The sequence below is a fragment of the Tiliqua scincoides genome, chromosome 5 (assembly GCF_035046505.1).
Source record: "Tiliqua scincoides isolate rTilSci1 chromosome 5, rTilSci1.hap2, whole genome shotgun sequence".
Taxonomy (NCBI): Eukaryota; Metazoa; Chordata; class Lepidosauria; order Squamata; family Scincidae; genus Tiliqua; species Tiliqua scincoides.
In genome coordinates this window covers 120,428,534-120,453,526 of record NC_089825.1, presented here as the reverse complement: position 1 = coordinate 120,453,526, position 24,993 = coordinate 120,428,534, and the positions used below count along the sequence as shown (strand labels likewise).

At 44.5% G+C, this 24,993-nt stretch overlaps 2 protein-coding genes across 2 annotated transcripts; one reads left to right on the top strand and one right to left on the bottom strand.

The window, feature by feature from the left end:
* Positions 1-1,450: 1,450 nt before the first annotated feature.
* On the top strand, positions 1,451-5,806 carry LENG9 (leukocyte receptor cluster member 9). Its single transcript, XM_066627713.1, has 2 exons — positions 1,451-1,551; positions 2,796-5,806. The coding sequence occupies exon 2, from the start codon at positions 2,814-2,816 to the stop codon at positions 4,338-4,340; it is 1,527 nt and encodes a 508-aa protein (XP_066483810.1). The 5' UTR covers positions 1,451-1,551; positions 2,796-2,813; the 3' UTR covers positions 4,341-5,806.
* Positions 5,352-24,944, bottom strand: LENG8 (leukocyte receptor cluster member 8). Its single transcript, XM_066627711.1, has 15 exons — positions 24,561-24,944; positions 22,246-22,420; positions 21,345-21,446; positions 20,639-20,752; positions 17,538-17,817; positions 16,805-16,952; positions 15,651-15,833; positions 15,113-15,424; positions 14,586-14,714; positions 14,090-14,378; positions 13,198-13,299; positions 11,613-11,681; positions 10,629-10,758; positions 9,813-10,020; positions 5,352-7,035 (listed from the first exon to the last, which is right to left on the bottom strand). The coding sequence occupies exons 1-15, from the start codon at positions 24,596-24,598 to the stop codon at positions 6,873-6,875; spliced, it is 2,442 nt and encodes an 813-aa protein (XP_066483808.1). The 5' UTR covers positions 24,599-24,944; the 3' UTR covers positions 5,352-6,872.
* Positions 24,945-24,993: the final 49 nt, after the last annotated feature.

The following is a 24,993-nucleotide window of genomic DNA, read 5'->3' as shown; positions in this document are numbered from 1 at the left end:
GATACAGGAAGCTGGACTAGATGGGCCTTTGGCCTGATCCAGCAGGGCTCTTCTTAGCTTCTTATGTTCTTAGGATCCTCCTATTCCTGCATCAACCAGGCAGCACCAGCCCTGCGGCTCAAAGGAACAACAGCATCCATTCACTCATAGGAGGCAAGAAGAAGGCGTGGCAATCAGGGAAATTCCCAAGTATGAAACACAATTTCCCGGACCTACAACACACAAAGGTGTGCAGATTCATCTTTCAAGCAATTCCTGCAGGGTGATGTCAGCCACTTAAAACTGTTCTGCCTTATATGGCCCAGTTGCGGATGCCAGCTCCAGAAAAGATGGGAGATGGCCACCCAGTGAGCACACGTAGTCTGTGACCACAGCAGGCTAGTTAAAAGGTCGTTGTTCGCTCTGTTTAGAAAACAAACAGCAGATGTCCGGCTTCTCACAATCTCAGGAATATACCTTCCTATGAATCCCTGATGTACAGGAACTGTCTGTGATTACACACCGGGGAAGAAGACACTCTGTCCATGCTCAGGGGCCTATAGGCTTCTGTTTTACATACTCCCCTAGTTAAATCAAAAGAGTGTGTATGTACTTTAAAGCAGCATTTCTCAAAGTATGGGCGGAGGAGTCCTGGGGCTCCCTGAAACCCTTCAGGGACTCCATAAGCGCCCCCCCAACCTGGTTTGCTTGCTTCTCCCTGCCACCTGCCCCGCTCCTGGCTTTGCTTCCTCATTCCCCTCCTGTTCCAGCAATTTGCCATTATTTGGCTTTGAGTTCAGCGCCGCTACGCACGTGCCAGCGCCTTTGGGCTCCCCAAGACTCGTTTTAATAGTGTAAAGGTCTCTGGAGATGGAAAACTTTGAGAACTACTGCCTTAAATTATCTTGACCAGCATTTCTCAAACTGTGGGCTAGGACCCACCAGGTGGGTCGTGAGCCAATTTCATCTGGCTCGCATAGGATCAAGCTCAGCCGCCACTGAAAACACAGAGCTGAAAATGCAGGGTCCAGAGCTGCTGGGCAGGGCAGGCTCCTGGCAGAAGAGAGGCCTGATGCTTTGCCCTGAATTGGTGGAAGATGGGAGGGGTGGCTATGCGGTTGGCAAAGAATCCAAGTCTATATCCCAGTTTGACTTCTGAGCTGGAATGCTTGAACTCCAAGCTGCACAAAATAACAGCACGAGCTGTAATTGGACCTTTTGTTGATGGTGATGATGTCGATGACACTTCTGGTGGGTCCCGACAGATTGACATGCTTAAAAGTGGGCCCTGGCGCTAAAAAGTTTGAGAACCACTGATTCTTGACTATGCTCCCTGCAATGGTAATTGGGGGCCCTCTGCTGGTTGCAGAATAGAAATGATTTCAAGGCTTTCCTAGCCCACAATGCTTTTCGGGTTATTTGCAAACTCCCTCCCTTGCCCTCTGTTCCCTACTCAGTCACTCCAGGAAGAAGTTGTCCAGTGACATCAGTTGGCTCTGGGAGCGGCTGTAAGCAGGCGAGGAGGGACACCTAGCTACAAGCAGGAAGCTACAGAGCAGCTTTTGGAGTGCGGTAAGGCATTTTTCTGGCTCTTCTCCCTTTTAAGACAAAAGCATGCTAGATGCTGGGTGGCTACAGGGCTTCCAGACTGCATCAGATGGGCAAAAGGGGTGTGAGTCAAGCAGGTCTACTAGGGAGGGCAGATCAGCCAGAGTTGGGGAGGAGGAGACCAGTCTTTACCTAGGAGGAAGCTATAATTGCTGTCACCTATAGAATGATACATAACTGCTGTCACCTTCACCATTGGTCTTCTGCTAATTGGGTAGCGGGGAAAGAAGGAATGGCTCCTTTATACAGTATGTACAAAATTATATTGGTACTGTACAAGTTTAACTATCATGATCCCCCCATCCCTGAAATTGTACTTTTATGGGCAGATGCTAAGGCTCATGTGTCACCAGACTCTTAACCATCCACCCCAGTTCCCAGATTCCACAGTGGAGGGGGAGACAATCAGCTAGGGGGGCCAAGGGGTTCCTGGGTTGTCTTCTGTTTTCAGCCCCCCTCCCTCCTCTAAGATCACTTAGATCAAGAGGTAGGATATAAACATATTTATGTATATGCTGTGAGCTGCCTTGTGTGCCACCCTTGTGAGAGGCAGGCAGCATGCCAAAACATTAGGGCACATAATAGGGAGATGGAACGATCGTTAAGCCACTGTAAAAACTGTATGGCCTGGAAGAGAGACATGTAAGTTTTACAAACCAGTTTGGGTGTTGCACGTAGAGGTGGACCCCAGGTTAGAAAGGCTTGAAGACTACAAGTCTTATGAAGCCTGCATAGTTGAGTGGTTGTCCTGCACTTCTTCCTCCTGTGTACTCTGGACTTGTCCAGACTTGTCACTAGTTGGAGGGTGGGGCTTGGATGTGTCATTCAGTGGGGGGGGGGGAGAGGAAGAGGAGGAAATGGGCTCATTTACTGCTCCCTATTACTGCAATCTACAAAACCCGTTCATATTAATGAACTTAACAAAGGGATGTACAGATCCATTTTCTTAAATATTCAGTTTGTAGATAGAGTAGCTCAGAAATCCAAACTGCTCGCCTTGTTTCCATTTACCTTCCCTTCTACTGCTGCTTGCCTTTTATCTCAATTATAATAAGCCCCTTGTGGCAGGGATCCTCATCCTCAGGAAAAAGCCATCAATGTGATGGTAAACGATACACCCCCATCGACACACCCCTTGACCATCACAGTCCTCAGGCCACTATGAGAACTGGATAAAAGTAAACTTCCCTTTTCTATTTCTCTCACAGTGCAATCACCATCTAGTCATGGCTGAATTAGTGCCCTCTTCTGACAAGGAGCCCACCAATCTCTCTTCTGCTACCTCTGATGAACCACTGACACACCCAACCACGGCCGCCACTGCTGAAGTCAACAACCCCTGCCGCTTTTTCCAAGAAGGACGTTGCCACTTTGGCACCCGCTGCCGGAACTACCACGCTGGTGATGCCTCTGATGCCCATCATTTAGAAGACAGCATACCCCCCCATAGTCCTGCCCCACAGCTACAATCAGGCAAGAAGCCTGCAATGAAGACAGCAGATGATGTCATCTCTCGTATCCTCTGGGATGAACAGGTGCCAACTGAGTGTTTTTCTATTGGTTACCTTGACCGATTCTTGGGGATCGTGGAAGAGCCTTTCAGTGCTTTCTCATGGGAGGATCTGGCTTCAGCTGGGCCAGGGGTCCTGGCTATCCCCAAACATAGGATCCAGTATTTCAAATACAAGACTCGTGTGGTGTGGGACAAAGTCAGCCGCACAGATGACATCTTTGGATCTACAGGAAGTGGAATCACCATCTTGGAAGTGATAAAGGAAGAAAAGGAGGCAGCTAAGGCTGTTGAGGAAAAGGTTCATAACCATTCTTCAAATGGAGATGGAGAAATAGTGATGGGAGCTGAAGGGGGAGGGATGGCTGACCACACCGAAGAAGAGGAAAATAGGGGAAAGTGGGTAGAAATGGGGACTGATAGACCAGAAATGGTCAAGGAGTTTGAGGAAGCAGTGGGCAATTTAAACCCTGATGACATCACCCATTTGATCCTGGATGATTTAACTCAAGAGGCAAAAGCCAGTGTCTTGGCTATCCAGGAAGGAGATATGTCCAAACATGCTTATGGTATCACAGATGGAAATAGCCTTACGATGGAGGATGAAGAAAATGTGGTTTCTAACAGTAGAGATGACAAATCCTTTCCCCTTTCCAAACAACGTCCCACCCACTTCATAGCCATCCGGATCACCAGCCCAGAAATCAGGGAAGCTGCGAAACGCTTCCAAGAAGCCCTATGTGACATTCGCCCAGATCTGGCTGAATTCTGTACCACTTTGTCTACTCTTCACCTCACACTTTGCCTGCTGCACCTGGAGTCCCCAGAAGAGATCCTAAAAGCCATCACAGTTCTCCAAGAGCTACAAGCCAACAGTCAGCGCCTATTACCACCAGCCTTACTTCTCTCCTTCCAAGGGGTGGATACTTTCAATGCACGTGTGCTCTACATAGCGCCAATATCTGCGTTGGAGCTGGAGTCACTGGCCCGAACTTTGGAGGATACCTTTAAGGAGAAGGGCTTGGTGGTGATTCATCCACCCTACAGAGAGAAGTTTCATTTGACCATAGTGAAGATCCCAGCAAAGAAGGGACGGCCAAAGCTGCCAGCACACTCCTCATGGGTTCCCCATATTAAGGATATAGGAACACAGGCAGTAGAGGCATTATACTTGTGTGAGACAGGACAAGGTAGAAGGACAGATGGGTTTTACACCACACTACTGAAATTAGATTTATACTAAGAGGAAATTGCATGTCAGCAAAGGGCTAGGTACCCTTCTGTGGTCATGATTATAGCCCAAGACTGATTGTGTGGATCAGTATGGCAGGGGGCTGGAAGCTCCCCACATGAGGAGCATACTGTTGTGAACAGCAGAATGACAAGTGGTAGTGAACTAGCACCTGCTATAATCCTAAATCCATTTTGAAGTAGTGCAAGACAGGAGACAGGAAGCTATGCTACCTCTAAAAATGATTACAAGGCTAAGGTTACATGCAGGAGATGTTACTGTACAATCAATATTTTTAGGTGGCAAGTAGTAGGTTAGAGCAGTGGAGAGAGGCACTATTACTTCTCTCAACAAGCACACCAGACCTAGTGTTTTATGTAAACTGAAATACAGGAAGTATTGGTGGTCTCCTTCACAAGTTCTGATGACTCAAGAAGTCCCCTCTCCCTCAAATACATACAGGAATTGATTTTTGAAATCTCTTGTTCTCATGTGTAAAACAGCCTCCTCAAGCCAGAGAAACAGGGCAGAGCTAGTCTAACATACATTAGCCATGACCAGTATGACTAAATGGTCACATTTAGTCATTTAAAATGAGTAATGCACTTGTGTGGGATCATCTTTGTGACAAAAAAAAAAATGAACAAGGTGGCAGTGAATAGAACTGACTGTTCAGTTGGTGATGGCCATTTTGAGAATGGAACCTATAAATCATCTGCATTAACAAGTCTTCCTTTCCCTGATCTTCCTAGTGTGGTGTTTTGAGAAGCCATTATACAAAAACCTGTGTGCAAAGGAACACTGTCACTCTTAGGTATAGCTAAGGACATACAGATGTAAAAGGAGACCACCTCCCCCAGAAACAAGAGGCAGAAATATAAAACCTAGCTTCTTGATTAGTGTACCGCCCACCCACTGAAGACAGGCACAACCTTCCTGGCCCTGTATCCAACACATTTACACTTTACTCCTAGAGACAGGTACCTGACCACTGCCAATTCTTCATCACCACATCAGAACTGATTTTACTTTTTTTTGTTTTTAATCAAATGGAAAAAATTCAGAGGGTTCTGAAAAGGAAAAAGGAATCTTTGAAAAATCCAGCCCAAGCCAAAAACATCCCAAAATTACACATGTTCAAAAACAAAAAGAGAAAAAGAAAGGAGAGCAAAGGAGGAAAAAGAAGGGAAGGGTTTATGAGGAGCTAGAGAGACTAAGGGCCAGAGGAGGGGAGAGAGAGAGAAAGAGACAATTAAGACAATCTTTCAAAAACTTTAAAAAACAAAACTGAAACAATGTGACGGAAGGTGGTGAAAATGGGGTGGTGCATTTTTTGAGTTTACCTGTAAAGAACTGAGGACAGAGGGAGAAAAAAATAAATTAAAAAACTGAGCATGACAACTCCAACATACAACAGATTGCGAGGGTCTTCTTGTGCTGCATGTTGATTGGATTCCACAGCCACTGCTTATTGCCTTGATCCAACTTGCTCGGCTTCACACTGCCACATCCACATGGTTTTAATTACAAAAGAAGTCTTTTGCGTTCTCCTCTACATAGGAAAGTCTTTGAGCTGGTAGGAAATGCATGAAGGCAGCTTTTGATTTGCTCTTCCCCCTCAGGCTGGTTTTTTGATTGGCTGGAGAGGTGGCATCTCTCTCAGGTGCTCTTTCGGAGCCAGGCCATAGCTCGGAAGAGGAAAAAACTGAGACAGTGTTAGTTTTTGAGGAGCACAATGGAGAACACAAAAAAATGTGCACATAACACAACCTGGATTTTTCATCTTCAGAGAAAACCATCTGTTAAACTCATCATTATAAAAGTAGAAAATCATTTTTTTCTTAGAAAACAACAGTTTTCCTAGCATTATTTACAACTTGTAGCTTCTGTACAGAATTATATTCCACATATTTACACAAAGGAGCCATTTGCTCTCATGTACCGCTGACTTCTAAGAGGTTTGTCAAGAGGAATCTGGACGAGCTTTTGCCTCTAGAAAAGATACTTAGACGCCCCCCCATGTAGGTTAGGGAGAAAATATTCTCCTTTCCTGAACTCTTGTGAGGATGAAGGGCTGGTAGGAACAGGAAGACAGAGCAATTAAATCCACATCTCCCAGCAATTCCTTCATATACCCCTGATTCTTTCCCCACCCTTTATCTCAGCAATTTCTGACCAACTGATGATGGAGGGGGGCTTGCAGCTTATGTCCTCTCAAGCATCTTGACACGAGGGGAAGAAAACACAGATGATCGTAAACTGATGAGCCATCGCTGCGAGAATATTCCCCCCACCTCCCTACCCCACTGCTGGCAAAAAAACACAACCATTAGACTCTGCTCTTCTTTTTCCGATGGTCCTAGATGCCATCCAGCGTCCATGGATCTTACCCTCTTCTATCCGTGTGCGGTGTGGACAGCAGGAGAGGCAGTAGAGCTAGGCTCCGGCATGCCCATAGTAGCCAGCTGGATCTGGTTTTATATATTATATACATACAGATATGTACATGTTAAAACTGAGGGGCAGGGAAGTGGGCTTATGCTTTCAGAAATTGGCCAGGACCGCCAAGCTCTGCTTGCAATCAATCTTGGTGGCGTCGGGGCTAGTATACACAAGGGACAGAGCTGCAAGGAAGGCTTGGCACTCCTCCTCGCTCTCGAAGGCCAACTCTGACACAACGTAGGAGACAGGAAGCACCGGGCGGAAACTGAGGGAGATAAAAAGAGACACTGGTGAATGGGCAAAGGCAGCAGATGAAAAAGGCATGCTAAGATGACAAACAGAATAACCTTAGTATGTTTAGATACCCTAGCAATAAATAGATCTATAGTAAATCTTGTCAAAGAGTCTTAAAGGGAACTATGTAATATGAGGTGCTGCTGAATTTGTACATTTGGAAGCACAGGGATTGGATTTACACTGAAATTCTGCCATGCTTTCCATTCCCCTCAACTGCAGAGAACTAAGACAGCTGCAACCATCACAGAGGTAGAGCAACCGGCAGGCGTGGAGAAGCATACCCCTGAGCAATCTGTGTGGCAACCTTGGCCACAAAGCCCTTCAAATAATCCCCACAAACACCTGCAGAAATGCAAGAGGGCAACAAAATCAAACACCAAATTAAAACCTCTTCCTGCACACCAGTGTGGTGGTACTGAACCTAGAGGGTGATGAGAAAGCACTGCACTGAGCAGGAAGGCACTGACAGTGCCTGACTAACAGAACTGAGAGAGAGCACAAACCTGGCAAGGCTTCCCCTACCTGTTTAATTCTACCATACTGAAGACAGTATTTCAGGTGCTATTTAAAGAGACCAACTTCAGATCTCACAAGATTTGCATCCGGGAGCAAGCACTCCCCACACCATGTTATGAGCTGGGTAGGACTGGAACGAAGTTGAGGAGACAATCTACCCCCACAGAAAAAAAAGCCTAGAAAAATGCCATGTGCAGTGGAAGAGATGCCTGCTTCAGGATACCCTCTTCCACTGCTGGAGAATGGACTGGCATTCTACCTATTAAAAGTGACGACACCACAGAAAAGAGTGCTTGACAAAAGTGGCAAGGAGAATGTTTTGACTATGCGAATTAAACTACAGGTGGTCATCCAACTGAGTATAATTAGTAGATGAAAACCTGCTGTTGACTCAAGTACTGTGGATTCCAGGATTCTGGTCTTGGAAAGAACTAGGGAACATATCCAAATTCTATCTCCTCCCTGAACAAAATTAGATGGGGGGGAGGGGAATGAAAACAAGATAGTCTTTTTGTCCAGATTATGTACAGGTTTGGGTACAGTTTCCACTTGCATGGCAAATACTACACATTTCCTTTGCATAATAAAAGCCATGTGTGACTGGAAATGGTTTGAATAGTATTTCTTCCCCCCACCCCACCCCACCCCCTCAACCAGGACATCAATTTGGAGTTCACCTGTAGCCATGACAGAACTTAGGAAGCAGCAGAGGGTCCAAATGTGTCAAGATAATCTGGAATTTTCTCAGCTCTATAATTTTTTTCTGCTAGGCTTAAAAATGTCTCTGGATGACCATCTCTCCCCAATTCCACCATTTAGGTGGTCAACATCCCATGAAAAGCAAATGCACAGGGTATTGTCCAGAGCATACTGGCTTAGCCCTGCCCTCCACTGACACTTAACCTCACCCCTGTTCTGAGCACTCAAGTATTTGCAAAAACACAGACTGAACATAGGGAGGAGAACTCCCCACGGCCAGAATTTGTCGCTGTAGTCACAGGGAGAATGTGTTTTCTCCTAAAACAGGCCATACAATAAAGAAACACGTCTCAATTAAAGCTCTTCTCTGTACTTTCATTCTCTTGGTTGGTATCTTTTGCCAGACACAGCATAACAATGTACTGTAGCAACAAGCCCATCACTCCATCCACATGTGGAGTCTTATTTGCTTCCTATCAACTCCCGTCCAAGTATCCCTTTCTACACAGCAAGACTGTCGCTGGTCTGACTGCTGAAGCTCCTTCTAAGCTTTCAGGTCAGACCGTGTTTTTATACAGAGATTAGATCTCCATTAGGGCTCAATACTGGTGGGATATAAATATGGCACATAAATAATTATTGTAAAATGGCTTTCCCAATGTGGACATATTGCCAAAAACCAGAGAGAAAAGATTAAGGTGGCAGAAGGTCTTCAGACACGATATCCCTTTGTAAGAGCGTGAAGACAGACGAAAGTAATAGAAATGCAAAAATATAGCTGCCTAGCCATACTGTAGCTGCTTGTAAGGAACTGTCATCAGGACATAGACCCAAATCTGTCATACTGAAAGAAATGTAGTGTGACAGCACCTGCACTCAAAATAGGTATGTGCTTCCAGGTTCAGTAAGAGAAAAGTGCTAAGGTAGCCACTCCTATGCATAATCTCCTTAGTTGGATTAGGAAATGAATCGTGTGAATGGGGAGGGGGTACAAAGAGAAGGATGGCAAAAAGAGGGATAGCTTCCTGTTCCATCCTGCCTTTGCTGTCTCCTCCTCTAAGAGTAGGATGTAGCAAAAAAAGATGGAGCATTACATCTTGTTGCAGATTTACTCTGGTAATTATTTTTGAAAGCTCTTCATTCCAAGACACAGTCCTGTTTTAAAAGAGAAAAATAGAGCAGCTCTTTGCTCCAGTAAGTGCCCCTAACTGAATTCCCATCTTAAACTGAAAATGGCTATCATTACTAAGTCACAGAATCTTCTGAATGAGATCATCGAGACTTCTAGTCCCAATATAGAGTCAAGTGACTATTTCAAAACTTGCATAATCAAGGGTGGCTTTAGCAACATGCTACTTACCTGCAGACTGAAATATAAGCCACTTTACCCAACTCTATCTACAGGAAAATAGTCCTCCCCTCCATGCCACACAGCGGAGCTGTGGCAGGAAAGAGGTGTAGGAAAGCATGCAGGTGTGAGATACCTCCCTGCCCCTCCACCCCACAGATGCCTGGCTCAGCTTCACATACGTTTTGATCATGGCTTTGAGGGCCGTTTTCCTTTCTCGCTCTGCAAACTTGTCAATGAGGTAGCCAGACATGCAGGGTGCCTGGCGGTACAGACAGAAGAAGCGGTGGTAATTTGACAGGGCCCAGGCTGCCCGTAAGGCGAGTGCATGTGCCACGCAGGGGTCCACTTTCATCTCTTTTGTCAAATATGCCAGCTCTGTAGTGATATCTGCAGGGGAGAAAAAGCCACTGAAAAGCCTGCCCCCCCATTTCTTGGCCTTAAATATTTATGACCACTCTGCACCTCTCACAATTAAAGCTTGGTTTGACTTGACTTGACGGCCCAATTCAATTAAAAAAACAACACACAGGAAATCTACACAGTCCTTCTTACAAGAGATTCTTAATAATATTATGATCTTCCAAGAGTAAGTGGCCCAACATGTTAGATGCATCAGTGACTAAAAATGAGGGGGCAGCAAGCACTGGCATTACACAACAGGGGGCTCTGAGGGACATCAATGGAAGAGATCCAGAGTTTGAGAATACCTGTTGCAGTTTCTCTAGGCTGGACTCATAAATGAGATTCATCTTCCTCCCGTGCCCAAAGAGATTGGTAAAACAGAGGCTTGGAAGGATCTTTAGCTCAGTTCATCCCCTAAGGAAGGTGGGCTGAGTAGCAATGCAGAAGGAACTTTAACACCCAGTTTGATGGCCAAAATGAGAAAATCTGCTAGCCAGCTATAGGTACCTCAAACGGACTGCACAAATGAGGCTGTGCTCAATTTACGAGCAATAATGTACATGGGTCCTTCCCCCCCAACACAGGCTACTCACCCCCTGAGTTGTTAGTGAAAATGTAGTAGAGGATCCGGTAAGCAGTGAATTCTCCAACATTTCCAGGGAGGTTCTCTGCATAAAGAGACTTAAGCTGTGTCTGGCACTGGTTGAACTCCTCATGGTCACCCTGGAGAAAGATAATCTCACAGTATCAGAAGATGAATGCAAAATTGCTACATTCCTCCTACAATCAGTATCTTGGGAGTCCTGTGTCCCACCCCATAGCCACCCAGTTCCCCCATCTCTTAAAAGCAATACTTTTCCTGAACGCCAGAGATCACTATTAGGAAAGAAAAATGCATTGATGAAGGAGCTTTTAATTTGCTTATTCTACTTTGCCTCATACAGAAGTAGTACAATTACTACTTCAAGGGCAAATTATTCCTGTGGCTTTGCTTGCCTTTTGCCTCCTGTCCTCAAAGGGATTCCATGTTCTGCATATAATAAACTCAAAGATGCTGCTGTCCAATGTTTTATAACACACCAACTCTTGGGCAAGAACTACTATGGTGGGTTTATTGGGGGGGGGGAGATGGAAGATATGGGTGTAGAAAACCAGCAAGAGGAAAAATTGAGATGTACAGGACACACAAGTTTCTCCTCCAGCAATTCCCAGTTTTTAAAACCAATGCAAGAAAACCACCTCACATTTACAAAACTTCAGAGCTATGAGGCCTAGAAAGGTGCATTTCATTTTATGTAAGGGATGGGGGTGCTGAGAAAGAGCTGAGATAGCTAGGCTTCCAAGATACTGCTGCTGCATCCTATAAGATGCAGACTGAAGCATTCTAGCTTTTCTCTATTAAGGGCAAGCAAAAAGATTCCAGGACATGGCCTGGCAGCATGCAATGAAGCAATCTAGTGGAACTTAAGCAGATCAAGGTTCATTCAATGCTTGAATGGAAGACACTCCCCCCCATGTTTCCTTTACAAGTCCGTAAAGATGGGATACAAATGTAATTTGAAAAAATGATTTCTTACCTTCTCAAGTGCTATCCTGGCATGGGTTTCATACACCTCCACAGTGAATTCTGTACGGATTCCCTGAACCTAAATAAGGAAAGAAAGATTTGCCAGAGAGCAATAGTAGTTTAAAGTGTTCACATACTAGCTTCAGTGCCAAAAGCTCAACTCCTCTTTCTCAGGGTGGGGGAGTTTTAAAAAATATATCTATCTATGGTTCATTAGTTGGGATTCAGAGGGTTGAATTAAAAAAACTGCATCCCTGCAACCAGTGAAAAAATGTTTTGTTAGTCACACCAAAAAGCAAACATGCACATTTCCTCTTCTAGCCAGCCAAGTAAACTCTTCTAGAGGACATCAGAAACATCACTGTTTATAATTTCCCATATAAAAGTTTCTACTTCTGGCATTGCTTATGACGATGGGACAATGTCACTTAACCAGAAGCAAAGTTTGCTAGAATTACAGTATGACTGTATTTCAAACAGATCAAGTTATACAGAAGAGGAAACTAACCACAAGTCAACATGTGCATAAACAGCAGGGAAGACTGAGACATACCATACTGTAATATGGTAAAATGGCATTTAAAACTTCTCTATTCTTTTTTCAGGGTTCAAAAATGGAACTTCAAAGACCACCACCATGCCACCTGCATGTCTATTTTTTTTAGGATCCAGAAGCACAAGCCATCTTTCTCTGCAGACAGGAACTTTTAATACAATTTCCCAAATCATGACTTGTGCATTGAGAGAAAGATAATAAGGCACTGACATAAACTTATATTCTTGCATTTTACTTCCATTCTGCCTGGTTGGGAGCCTGGAAAAGCTACAGTTTTCAAAAGTTAAACCGTCTTATTCAATTAGCTTCATCATTCTCTTAATGCTCCCTTCCACTGCAGAAAACATACAGGAGACCAGTGCCCTACATAGCAACAAACAATCCCCATCAGTTACACAGATGACAACAATGGTTCTGCATCGCCTCTGGGAATTCCACAGTGGCGTACATTAGCTATGGGCCCATCACTGTTCCCAACAGCTGTTCCAGAAGAGGTTGTGCCACTCCTTAATATGAAAGGAAGGGAAGGAGGGACAAGCTGTTATACTTATAGCTCATTAAGCCACCTGTGCTATGTTAAAGCTGTCCACATCATGTTACTCCAAAAGTTCAGAGGCAGCAAGCAAGTGGGTGAACAACACTCTTGCATCACAGCAATAATACAGAAGATGCAACCTCACTTTCTGGGTACAGAGCCCAGGAACTTCATCAACAGTTCTGTGGGCTACAATAACTTTCTTGTATAGGATTTGGACTGACTTCTGGGACTTGTATAAATTACACGAGTTAAGGTTGCATATCACAGTTTAACTCTGCATAGTGTACTCACTACCAATGTTCATGCTTGCACAGAACTACCCCCCTGGTCTGTCTTGAACCAGAAAGCCTCTCTCTTCTGCAAAAGAACCAACTCCTAGCTCCCTTCACCTAAATATGCGGCAGTGACCAATTTTGTTGGCAACCTGAGTTAAGAACCAGCCTACCTGCCACAGCCCTGGCAATCCCCACCCCCCACCCTCCAACGCCTGAACTGGCTTACTGTGAGGTCCTGTCGAATAGATTTCATCTGCTCACAAGCATAAGCGTAATCTTGTTTCTCTTTCCAGTGGGATTTCACCATGGACAAGGATTTTTTAAGCACCTGGAGAGACAAGGGAAGGATAAATTAGGGACATGCATAGACATTCGACAGGAATGAATGATCGATCATGCAGGCCGTCACCTGTGGAGCAAGACAGGACCAAACTGAAAACATCCTTTAAAAAGGGGAAGCCAGGAGGGCTATTGTGGTAAACCACTACAGAGGTATGGTGGACTGGCAACTGTTGCCTCAACTGCAGCATTTATTATCTATTCAGGGTTTTTTCTCCTCTCTACTCAGCATACACATGCACTTTTTTATTTATTTGCTAGAATATTTGTTATGTTTCTTCCTTCCTAAAAAAAATCAGAGTATCTGCTACCTCCACAAGTAAAAATTCTTATTCAGCTAAAACAGTATCTGTCCAGCAGACTGTGTACCCTGTCAAGAAATCTTTTTCGTGTTCATGCAGTCCACTTTGTCACTCATCTGCAACATTTCAGGCAAGCCAGATGGAAACCCTCGCTACAAAAGGTAGAAACAATGTTAGTGGATGGAATCAGTAGAGAACATGTGTGGGTGATGAGTAAGGATATGTTAGTACAGTATTTTTCCCTGTGTCCCTTATTTGTCTGTTGAATCATCTCTTTTCTTGTGTTTGGGCTGTGTGTGTTCTTCACCACCTCTTGCCTGGCTCTCTTGTACTTAGGACTATATAGGCGACAGTTGAGTTCCATCAGGAGCTTTCCCCTAATCTTAGCACCAAAAGTCAAAAGGCAGGTGGATACAGCAAGTGCTTCTGCACCACAGAAGTATAAGGGTACGTTCTTGGAGCTTCGGAGCCACTCACCGAAACAGGTCGGACAGTAGAGGGATCCGGTGCACAAGTGAGGCGTAGGTAATGTTTGGTGATCTCTTGACAGGTGCCCACAATCTTCAGCTCGTTCCAGTCAAGGCCATCTGAACCAGCAGTGTCCAGGCTGTTTATCTGCAGGATGAGGGGCTCCAACCGCAGCTTTTTGGAGTGGCCCCCATGCTGGAAGCGAGCAGCTCGCCGCTCCTTCTTGAACTCCTTCTCAGGATCTTCATAGTCCATAGTGTTGCGCTTCCGGTTGCGTTTGGAAGGGCCCTGATCATGCCTGCAGAAACAATTGCCAGGATCACTTAGGGAAGGAGAAGCCATTCATGGGAGCTACATGCTAAACACAGCTCCTCGGAGAGGTCCAAGAATAACACTGTTAACTTCCCACAGCTGAGCCTGCTGTGATGATTTCTCTCAGTATCCCAATGTCATCAGTTAGCAAGCAAGCTATCACCCTGAACCTCCTTTTCCCACCCAACCTTACCTCTTCCCTCGCTGGGCTCTCATCCGGCCTCTGTCCATGTGGCCTCCACGGCCCCGGTTTTTGTGGACATTCCTGCGGCCACCCAAGCGACACTCAGTGCCTGAATAGGAACTGTCTGAATCTGAATCGCTGTTGGAGAGAAGGGGAGAAATATTGTTTTCCTTCAACTCTCCTGTGTACCCCCCTCCCAAGTCAAGGCCTTCTACTGTAATCAACTCAAAAGAATCTCACATTAACTTCAATTATGACAGACAAAAGAGAGAGAACTGAACTGTAATTTCATGCTGTTTCTGCAAAGGTGGAACTGGAGAATACAAACTGAGATACAAAGAATCTCAGAGAAAGAATGAGTGACTTTTTAAATGAAGCTTCCAGCTCTTGCAATTATGCGCGAGAAAACACAGTCCATGTGAACGTTCAGCAGAAACTTCAGACCCTGTGTAGGACTTATGCTCGCTTCTCTCACATGCAACAGCGCACCTTGCACACACCAAGCTTATACTGCCTCTTCTACCTTAAATGCTTACCTCCGTCGGAAGTGGCGGTTGGGTGACCGTGATGAGGACCGGGACCTGGAGCGCGAGTCAACACTTGAGGAAGAGCTGTTCTCCTTCATGAAGACGTTGCGATTCCCAAACTTGGTGGGGAAGCTACTTCCACGAGCACGAGTGGCCCCCCCGCTCCCTCCACCTCGCTGGGGCTGAGAGCTGCTGCCTCCACTCTGCTGCTGCTGTTGGGCAAGGCTGGACTGCATGGAGGCCCGTGAGGAGTGGAGAGAGGACATTTCCCAGCGCTGCTGTTTCTTCTTGGGGCTTTCAGCTATGTTGTCCCGGTTCAGGCTACAAAGGACATAAACTGTTAAATCAGCCAGATATAACCATGTCTTGAAGCACAAACCCTCACTTTGTGAGGGAACCATAAACTCTCCCTCTTGCTCACAAAAAACCATGAACTTGGACGCTCTAGTTCCCACATATCACTCAGAGAACCAGTGTCAATTCTCCAAGCCCAATAAGTAGGAACTCTGTCTCCACCCCCACCCCATTCAGTTCTGTTGCTACTGACCCTGGAAGTGGTTCCCTGCTCCAATCGATTGTGTAGGCAGTGCCATCCTGCAGTCGGGCCTGCAGCACTTCCTTTAGCAGCTTCTCAGTGCGGTCTTTGTCCTCCTCTGACTCGCAGGCAGTGAAGCAACGCTGGACGTACTCCTTCATGTCCTGTGGCCAATCTTCTGGCTTTCCTGAAGAACTGAATGCAGAAGTGAATCAATACTACAAGGCTCCTTTACCAGGTTTTTCATTTACTGCAAAATCCTACACGAACCTCGAGTAATAATTCTGAAGGCATTTTTATAATTCTGTAATAATTCTGAAGGCATTGTGGCTCAAGAACCACCCCAGGGAAGCCTATCTACCCAGTCTTATTAACATGGTAGCAAATGACATTCAGGAACTGGCCAGACAAGCAGGCCATCTGCCCCACTCTTCATCAGAGCATGCTATATCTGAAGTGCTGTCACATGCCATTTACACAAAGTGCTTGTCAGGTCAGAAGCAACACCCTCTTTACTGCTTTGCAGTATACAAGGCATCGTCTTCAAATCCAGAAGCCACCTCAGGCCAAAGCTTCTGCATTGCTGTGTGTGTGTTTGCTACACAAATGTGTGCTGGTAGGGAGGCCTCCAGGAAGGATCACTGAGGAAGCCCAAGTACAGCAATGGCCAAGCAACAGGCTGCACTGATCTAGTGCTCCCTGCCCAGCTGGCTGGTAGTCTCGTAGAAACTGTGTAGCCCATGGACTGACAACTGGCATCCCTGGTATAGATTTTTAACCTCCAGCAAACAGTGACAAAATAAGCAAGACACTTTACTTCTCTAGCTCAACATCTGTTCCTGCCTGGAGCCAAGTTTCGGGTCGTATCAAATCTGAAGCAAGTATACATCACTTGTTTCTCATACACACTGTCCACATGCTTTGCTGCTCCTCTACAGCAAGGCTAGAAACTTAACTCTCAGAATGAAAAGCTAGTGGCTCTCAGGAATTCTGAAAAACCCATTTACCTTAGCAAACGTGGAGGTTTCAACCCCAGCCACAATTTAGCAGATCTCTAAAACTTGAAGCTTTAGCCACACACCTCTCACCCCAATTCCCTTCCTTTCACTAAAGAGCTGTCCAGCAGGGTTATCCAAGTATGCAACATTCAGACAGACAATAGGCACCTATGATTATGGCGCTTCTCTGAATTCTGCTGGGAACTGAAGCTTCCATGCTGCTGCTGTTGCTGCTGCTCTGAGCTGAAGTTCTGATTTGTCATCACAAAAGGGCGTTTGGGGAGGTTGAATTTCAGGCCACCAGACCCTGGTGCTTCTGCTTGGAAAAAGGATTTGGGGGCAATAGATTAAAAGACAGCTTAGCCTTCAACCTCCCATCAACACAAGAAGTTTGCCATTGATGTCTATGGCCACAGATGTCAACACACTAGACTCAAGAGGCAACAGCTTCATTTCAGTTGGCCCTCAAGAACTGACTGCTTGACTCCTTGCTCTACTGTCACGCTGTTTTGTTTCGGTTTAGTCTACTACATTTATTTTTGTTGTTGTTTCTGTAAATATATATTCTGTAATAAAAAAAATAACTGCCTTCAACCGTTAAATTTTTTTATTGTTTCTTTTGTTCAGTAAGCCACACTAGGTTGTCTCTGTGGCAAGAAAGGAAGGATACAAATGTTCTAAAATAAAATAAATTGTCGCAACACAATCTTGATGTCAGAGATAAAATAATTCCGAAAATTATACACGGAATTCTTCCAACTACAGTTAGCAGAGCCAGTCAAGTGACCCGCCTGCTGCATCACCTTCCAGCTCCAGACCACCCCCTTTTAGAACCCCTTCACCACTCTTTGCTTAGGAATACTCAACTCCCACTCCCCTCCTCTGGAAACCAGAAACTCACGCTTCATGCGGTTCCACAGCTGCTGTCCTTTCTTGGGCTTATTCCCATCCTGGTAAGAATGCTGCTGCTGGTTGTAGGAAGCATTTGACTGGTTTGGTTGGGAGTGAGGTCCCCCAGGTGGTCCACCCTGCTGCTGCTGTCCCCCAGAGCCCATGGGATGGTTGCTATGCTGAGAGGGATGGCTAGGGTGCTGCATAGGAGGCTGTGGCGGGTTGGGGACTGGCATTTGCTGCTGGTTTGAGTAGGACATCCCTCCATCTTCCATGCCAGGGACAGGAGGCTGGGAGAAAGAGAAGAGATCCATGCCATCACAATCGCTGCAAGCCACACACTTGGACTGAAAACATTAAGGGTGCAATCCTCAAACATGTGATGAGCAAAAAATTTCAGTTCATATCTATGATGCCCCATTCCTCTGCCTGAAAACCTAGAGCTCTAGCTGTTTTCTGCCCTGAGAATAAGGAAGAATGTTTAAAAGAATGTTTCTTGAGCCTCTGGACCCACAGGCTTATTATTTAACATAGGGCAGCTCTTTATTGCACAATCACCACAAGCTTTCTAGGGCAAGAAGCTGGATCTCATACATATTTGAGAAGCCAAAAACAATCCAAGCAGCCAGACTGCAATGTGACACAACTAGTTTTACCCGCCGGATCACCTACATCAAGGGGACAGCATGGCAGGAAGTCATAAGTGTCAGAATCTAACTCAGTCAAAGATGCACAGAAGGCAAGAAAACGGAGTCACAGCCTTTCTAGTGCGATTACCTGCCATCACACAGTTGTGAATTCAGGCAGAGAAGCCGTTTACTGTAGTAAACAGTCTCACTATTATTGCCAAGTGTCTTCACCTGAGCTAACTCTTTATGGTCAGCATTCAGATGGCATTGGGAATGTTGCTATATAATCTTTATTAACACGTACATACCAGATCAAAAATTATATAATAAAAAACAAACAAATACACACTAGGAAAGTTAATATTATGAGCCATGTTTTAATTTTCACCACATTTTGATCTGAAGACACTGGAAAAGATGAAGATGGATTTCCTTTATCTTGCCAATTACCATGAATTAGCAAATCCTTAATACACACCAAAGAAACACACTACTAATAGGGACATACTGCCCAATGACTTCTCTGCACTGAATTCATCATTTTAAAAAAAGATTTTAAGAGGGAGACTCCTGCACTTAGTTGAACTTCAAGTTGATGTACAAGATACTACTGGTAATTTTTCCAATGTATGATGTTTAGCCAAATGGGCGTAATGCTATATCTTTCTTGCCCTCACAACTTCATCACTCAACTGTGAAAGAACAGGCAGCTTTGCACTCCCAGTCCAAAATTGGAAGTTCAATCCCACCATGATGCATCTATACAAGGAGCTATAGTATATTCTTGAATAAGCATTATGCAAATGAGAAAAGGTATGATCCCACTTGTTAACCTTTTAGCATCTCTACGTGTTTCTTAAATTAATTCTAATTCATCAAAATAAGATTTAATGAAGAGTACTAGCGGTGATATATCCATTCAGTTCTCCCACTGTACTCCTGGGTAAACACACAAAGGCTTATGCAGTAAGTTTCTGTCTTGCACCCCACTGAAATCACTCCTAAAATAACTTGAACTGCCGCCTCCTGTACCAACAAACTCATAATGGACTGAAAGAATATGCTGGATTTGGGCAATAAACATTAACATACAATCTGGTCTGCTAGAGCTCCTGTTAACAAGAGATTTCTCTTCTTACCCTTCTTAATGTTCAAATAAAACAACCCCTCCCAATAAAAACTTGCGTGGAGTTTAAAAACTTAAAAATAAAGGTTGCATGGACCTTGCCAAGTTTCAAGTAATTCTAATATTTCTCTTCACCCAGTTTTATGAATCACCTGTAAAAACAGAATGTCCAGATTCTTTTTCCAAAAACATGAAAGCTTCCATTTTAAATAAAGAATTAAGTCATTTGACGCTTAATACTCAACATTTCACTGGTAGGCAACCTTCAGTCTTGAAAGACTATGGTATCGCACTCTGAATGGTGGTTCTGGCACAGCATCTAGTGTGGCTGAAAAGGCTGATTCGGGAGTGACAATCCCTTCCACACTGGGAGCAAGTGTAGTGTGTCCCTGGTCTGTCTCCCTAGCTGTGGGCCTTCCTTCTTTGCCTCGGTCTGTTGGCCAAATGTTTCTTCAAACTGGGAAAGGCCATGCTGCACAGCCTGCCTCCAAGCGGGACGCTCAGAGGCCAGGGTTTCCCACCTGTTGAGGTCCACTCCTAAGGCCTTCAGATCCCTCTTGCAGATGTCCTTGTATCGCAGCTGTGGTCTACCTGTAGGGCGCTTTCCTTGCACGAGTTCTCCATAGAGGAGATCCTTTGGGATCCGGCCATCATCCATTCTCACGACATGACCGAGCCAACGCAGGCGTCTCTGTTTCAGCAGTGAATACATGCTAGGGATTCCAGCACGTTCCAGGACTGTGTTGTTTGGAACTTTGTCCTGCCAGGTGATGCCGAGAATGCGTCGGAGGCAGCGCATGTGAAAAGCGTTCAGTTTCCTCTCCTGTTGTGAGTGAAGAGTCCATGACTTGCTGCAGTACAGAAGTGTACTCAGGACGCAAGCTCTGTAGACCTGGATCTTGGTATGTTCCGTCAGCTTCTTGTTGGACCAGACTCTCTTTGTGAGTCTGGAAAACGTGGTAGCTGCTTTACCGATGCGTTTGTTTAGCTCGGTATTGAGAGAAAGATACATTTCAACTGACTAGCTAATATAACCAAGTGTTATACTCATCTGCACTTTTAACACTTGCGCTGCCTCTTGTTAACTGTACACAATTGTCTCACTTCCTAAAGTCTTAATCAGACCATTCCGATTTAAACCTTAAAGGTAAGGCCTTATAGCTACCTACTTAAAGATCAAGGAAAATTAAACTGGCACAAGCAAAAATTAATCACCAATATTAACTGTAAAAACATAGGAACAGATATGGATGGCAAGCAAGTTAAGGTACTGGGAATCTTGAGATGGATTCAGAATCTTGTTGGAGTCTCATGGTGGGATTTCCTCTAAGTAAAATACAAGTAAGTAGCCATTACCTGGTTCATGCTCCCTTGGTGCTGCCCAGGAACTGGAGGTTGCTGAGACGTTGTAGAGGAGTAAGAGCTTGGGACTCCATATTGGCCAGGAGAGTTGTAGCCTGGGTAGACATTCTATGGAGAAAGCAACCCAAGCCATGGAATCAGAAGACATTCAAACAACATTAAAGGCAATAAGAACAAGAAAAGCCCTGTTGAATCTAGTCTAGAATTTCTACTCTCACCAGCTATTTCGTGGAAGACTACAACCAGGGAGAAAGTCATACCGGGTACATCTCAACCACCATTGTTCCTCTGAGCTATCCACCGAAGACATTTTTAATACACAGTTGCCACATTCTGTAAATTCATTTAATAAATGTACAACATCATTAATCGAGGAGGCCAGAACCTGGAGTTTTCCACCTTCTTCCCCACCCTAATAACTAGTTTCCACTTAAGTATGCAGTTATTTCCCATCTAAAGAAAGGCCTCTCTGCATCATGTTTATTTGCTTCTATGATACACCTTGTTTGCAGTTTGCTTTGGATTATCTGGTTAATCTGAAAGCAAATAACAGCCCTGCTGGATCAGGCCAAAGGGAGCCCATCTAGACCAGCTTCCTGTATCTCACGGTGGTCCACCAAATGCCTCAGGGAGCACACAAGACAACAAGATACCTGCGACCTGCTGCCCTCCCTTGCATCTGGCATGTGCTGCTACTCACCATAGGGTAATAGTAATTGTAGGGGTAGAGATAGCTGTACTGTTGATACCACTGATAGTACTGCTGTTGTTGCTGTAGAGACTCCCCTTGCTGGGCTGTGTACTGTAGAAAGAGGGAGCACCAATGTTTGTCACAAAACTTTTTTGGGTCAGAAAGTTGTTAATCTTTTCAAATGTCATATAAGTTGAGTAGGACTGGAACAAGCCATGCTATCCTCTCAACAATTGAGCGACTTTCCTTAATTAGTGAAAGAATGGTTTCTTGCTTTTCAAAGTCAAGAATGCTACTCAGGAGTTCTAGCCCTCAACAATACAGGCCTTAAGCCTAACACTCTAGGTTTGTTTGGGTAATGTTCTTGGCTCCAGGACAAGTAAAAGCCATGTCAGCCTCAAGTCAAGAAGAATCTGTTCCAACTTGCTCAAAATATACAAGACATGCAACAACATGTAAATAGTAGTCATACTTGTCCCCACCCAAGGGGCAGACACTTCAAAGAATGACTGCATTTAAGGTAATGGGACTCTGAACCGTGCCTTGCATTGGGATTTCTGTATTGGTTCTTTGTGTTCTCTCTATGTTGTTTTAACTTGGTTATTTCAAAAAAAGCTGCAGGAGGATAGCTACAGGCCATTTATACTTTAAGATTTTCTTTTTTATTGTAAGTTGCTCTGAAAGCCATGGGGGGGGGGAGGAGTGCAAGTTTTCTTAATAAAAGAAATAAGTTGCAGAGTTCTCCCTAGAATACAGCTTCTGAGTGGGGTCTGAGCTTCCAATAGTATCTGTGCACTAAATTCCAAAAGGCTTGTGAACAGCAGCCTTACTCAAAGTTGGATACAGAGAATTTCTGCAAGTTCTCAGGTACTATTCTTGCCAGGCAACTGAAGAGAGCCAACCCTCTTACCTGTGTGTTAGTTGGCCCATTGGTGGAACCTTTGTTGTTGCCAGAAGCAGCAGCGCTGGCCTTGCTAATGCTAGCCAATGCCTGACGGGCCTTCTCCCATTCAGGGTTCTCATGCATTGGCCCTTCCATTCCATTCTCTCTAGCGCTCCCGTTGCCTAGGTTGTATTGGGGAACCCTGCACAGTGAAACATTGGAAAGAGGCAGGAGAGGAAGAACAGTAGTCAATTCCAGAAGTCAGTTATAACAGGGCCTCAAACTACTATTAATCATCAACATTAAACTTAAGTGTATCGTGTGTACCAATCTTTGCTTATCCTTCATGGCAATGCTATGAGGTAAGAGCGGATTGATGAGGGTCACCAGTAAGGAAGCCTAGGAAAGCACAATTTCAACCAAGACCCTAATCATATACTATATTTTTGTCATCTAAGACAGAGCAAGAGATCAAAGAAGTTTTATCTGTTCATTTCATTGCCTGTCTTTCCAACTATACCAGACCACTCAACTGATCAGCACACAAAAAGGGACTCTCTGAAAGTCTGTGGAAATTCAACCTTGAAATTAGAACCATAAGAACTACCCTCCACAAAACAATTTACTAGACCACCTGTCTACACATCCATGCTGGTTAACTGCAGCCTAAGGAAAACACACCAGTTTTTGTAGCCTTCTGTGCTTGAATGCTTAGCTTTGAGGAGACCAGGCAAGTCTTAAACCAGCTCTAGATCTTTTTCAATTATAGCACAAAAATACTGACAGAAGCAAAGTTGGCTCACTTTCATCTTAATGCACTGTTAGATAACACAAAGCCACATCTGGTCTAAAGTATCTAACTTCCAAGAACATGGAACATTTTTATTCACAACTCTCTCCTCAACCCCCTCCCAAGGCAGCCATCACCCTTCATGTTAAATATTCAAGTATGATTAGCTAAAAAGTCAGTTGACACTGAAGCTCAAATGAAATTTACCTTACATTTTATCCTTACATGGATAAAACAATGGCAACAAAGCTTAATTTTTACTTGCCCACAGACCAATATATTATACAGAAGCGATAATACAAATTCATACAACACTCACCCAGATGTATGACTGAAAAAAGGAGTGGAGGCCTGAAAGGTGCAGGTATTATACATTTGATTATGTTGCTCTACCTGCCTTCCTTCTGAAAGTCTTGGTCAACTGTGCAAGACCAGTAACCTTGTGATCTAAGAAGCATTATGATGTCACAAGTTGAAATGCTTATTCCTACTTGACCAAAGTCTCAAAAAAATCTCAACTTGCATGTGTCCTTGCTAAAGCACTCTACAGTGCTTTAAATGACATAGTTGATCGAACTGAATTCTTACCACTGTTAACATCTAGATATCCCCAATGGTATAGCTGAATTTTGACATGTAGTCAAACAAAATTTGCACTAATGACATCCCTTATATACAGAGCTTCCAGCTGACTAATATCAATCTGGATTCAAATCAATTCAACCACAGACTGACAGGTGAAGAACAACAAAAACATTGTTATGACAGTGAATTAAATAAGATTAAGGATGAGGAAGTAAATCCAAAAGAGAATGTCAAATACAACTGAAGTAAAAATATTGCAAAATCCAAGCCAGTTGCTCAAAATATTGCAAAATCCAAACCAGTTGCTCAATTTTAAAACTCTAATTCAGATAAGAACATTTCAGGAGTCCTGGGGGAAAAAAAGGAATTCCCAATTGTTCTTACAAGATTTGCAAACCAGCCTCAATAGTCTTCTGTAATATAAAAAGGAAGTGGTTTGACCGATTCTGACACAGGTTTTGAATGTAGAATTTAATACAGGTTAACAAGATCAAATTATTCCTTTACGGCATGAGTAAAAGAGTAAAAATGAGTAAAAATAAACATGTTTTATTCAATCACAATGTGGACACACCCCACTTCTTCCACTTGTCTAGAAGAACCCAAATGAATCTCCTGTATGCCTTATTCCCAGTTTTAGGCTTTAATTTTACTATATTGAGGAGGAAAATATATATTCCAGGACTTCATACATTTTCTAACCAATTCAATTTGGAAAGAGTTAGGCTACCTTGTACTTTGACAGTTCTAGGAATTCAAATTTTGGGGCACCACCTCCTTTTATCAAGAATGTTTCCTGCCTGCCTCTGCAAGTTCCCCTTGCAAAGCAGCTGTTATTTCACATAACAGTTAACTCTGCACCCACTCACACACTCCAATCAACCTAATCTTCAGTCCTAATTCAGCCCATCCAAGCCCCCACCTTAAATCCATCCAGCCCAGCAAAAAACAAAACTGATGCAATCACCATTCCGAGGCACGCTGGTCACCTATGTTGGAAGCCATCCTCCGTCTGTGGCGCAGGGGGCTGTGGCTGCCAAATGGCTGCAAGGGCCCAAGAGAGCCTAGTAGGGACCCTCTTTCTCTCCCAGCGCAACAGGGTTCCCCCTTTTCTTCTTCAACAGGCAGAGTGCAAACAAAGGAAGTTAACTGGGCAAGAGGAATATCTCACTCTTGGCAAAGGAACTGCAGCACTGCCACTCTGCACCAATGCAAACCCTTCTGCCACCCCAAGGCCCACTTCCACAGGGCAGTGGGGTTCAGAGCCGCAAAAAGCCTGGACTGCTGGGCTTGGGCAAAACAGGCCAGGGCATTGCCCTCTTTCCGAGAGGGGCTGCTCTGCACTCCTGCCCCCCCTTGCCCAGACCCCCTGCCCACCCCTCTTCTAGCCTACACCACAG

What these genes read in the sequence shown, in the direction of transcription:
- LENG9 (XM_066627713.1), top strand. Translation starts at nt 2,814, where the DNA reads ATGGCTGAATTAGTGCCCTCTTCTGACAAGGAGCCCACCAATCTCTCT.
- LENG8 (XM_066627711.1), bottom strand. Translation starts at nt 24,598, where the DNA reads ATGGCTTCCAACATAGGTGACCAGCGTGCCTCGGAATG. An exon ending in ACCAAGGGAGCATGAACCAG is followed by an intron (nt 17,818 to 20,638) that starts GTAATGGCTACT and finishes TCTTTCTCCCAG; the next exon opens with CCTCCTGTCCCTGGCATGGA. An exon ending in CTCAAAGCCATGATCAAAAC is followed by an intron (nt 7,036 to 9,812) that starts GTATGTGAAGCT and finishes TATCTCCCTCAG; the next exon opens with TTTCCGCCCGGTGCTTCCTG.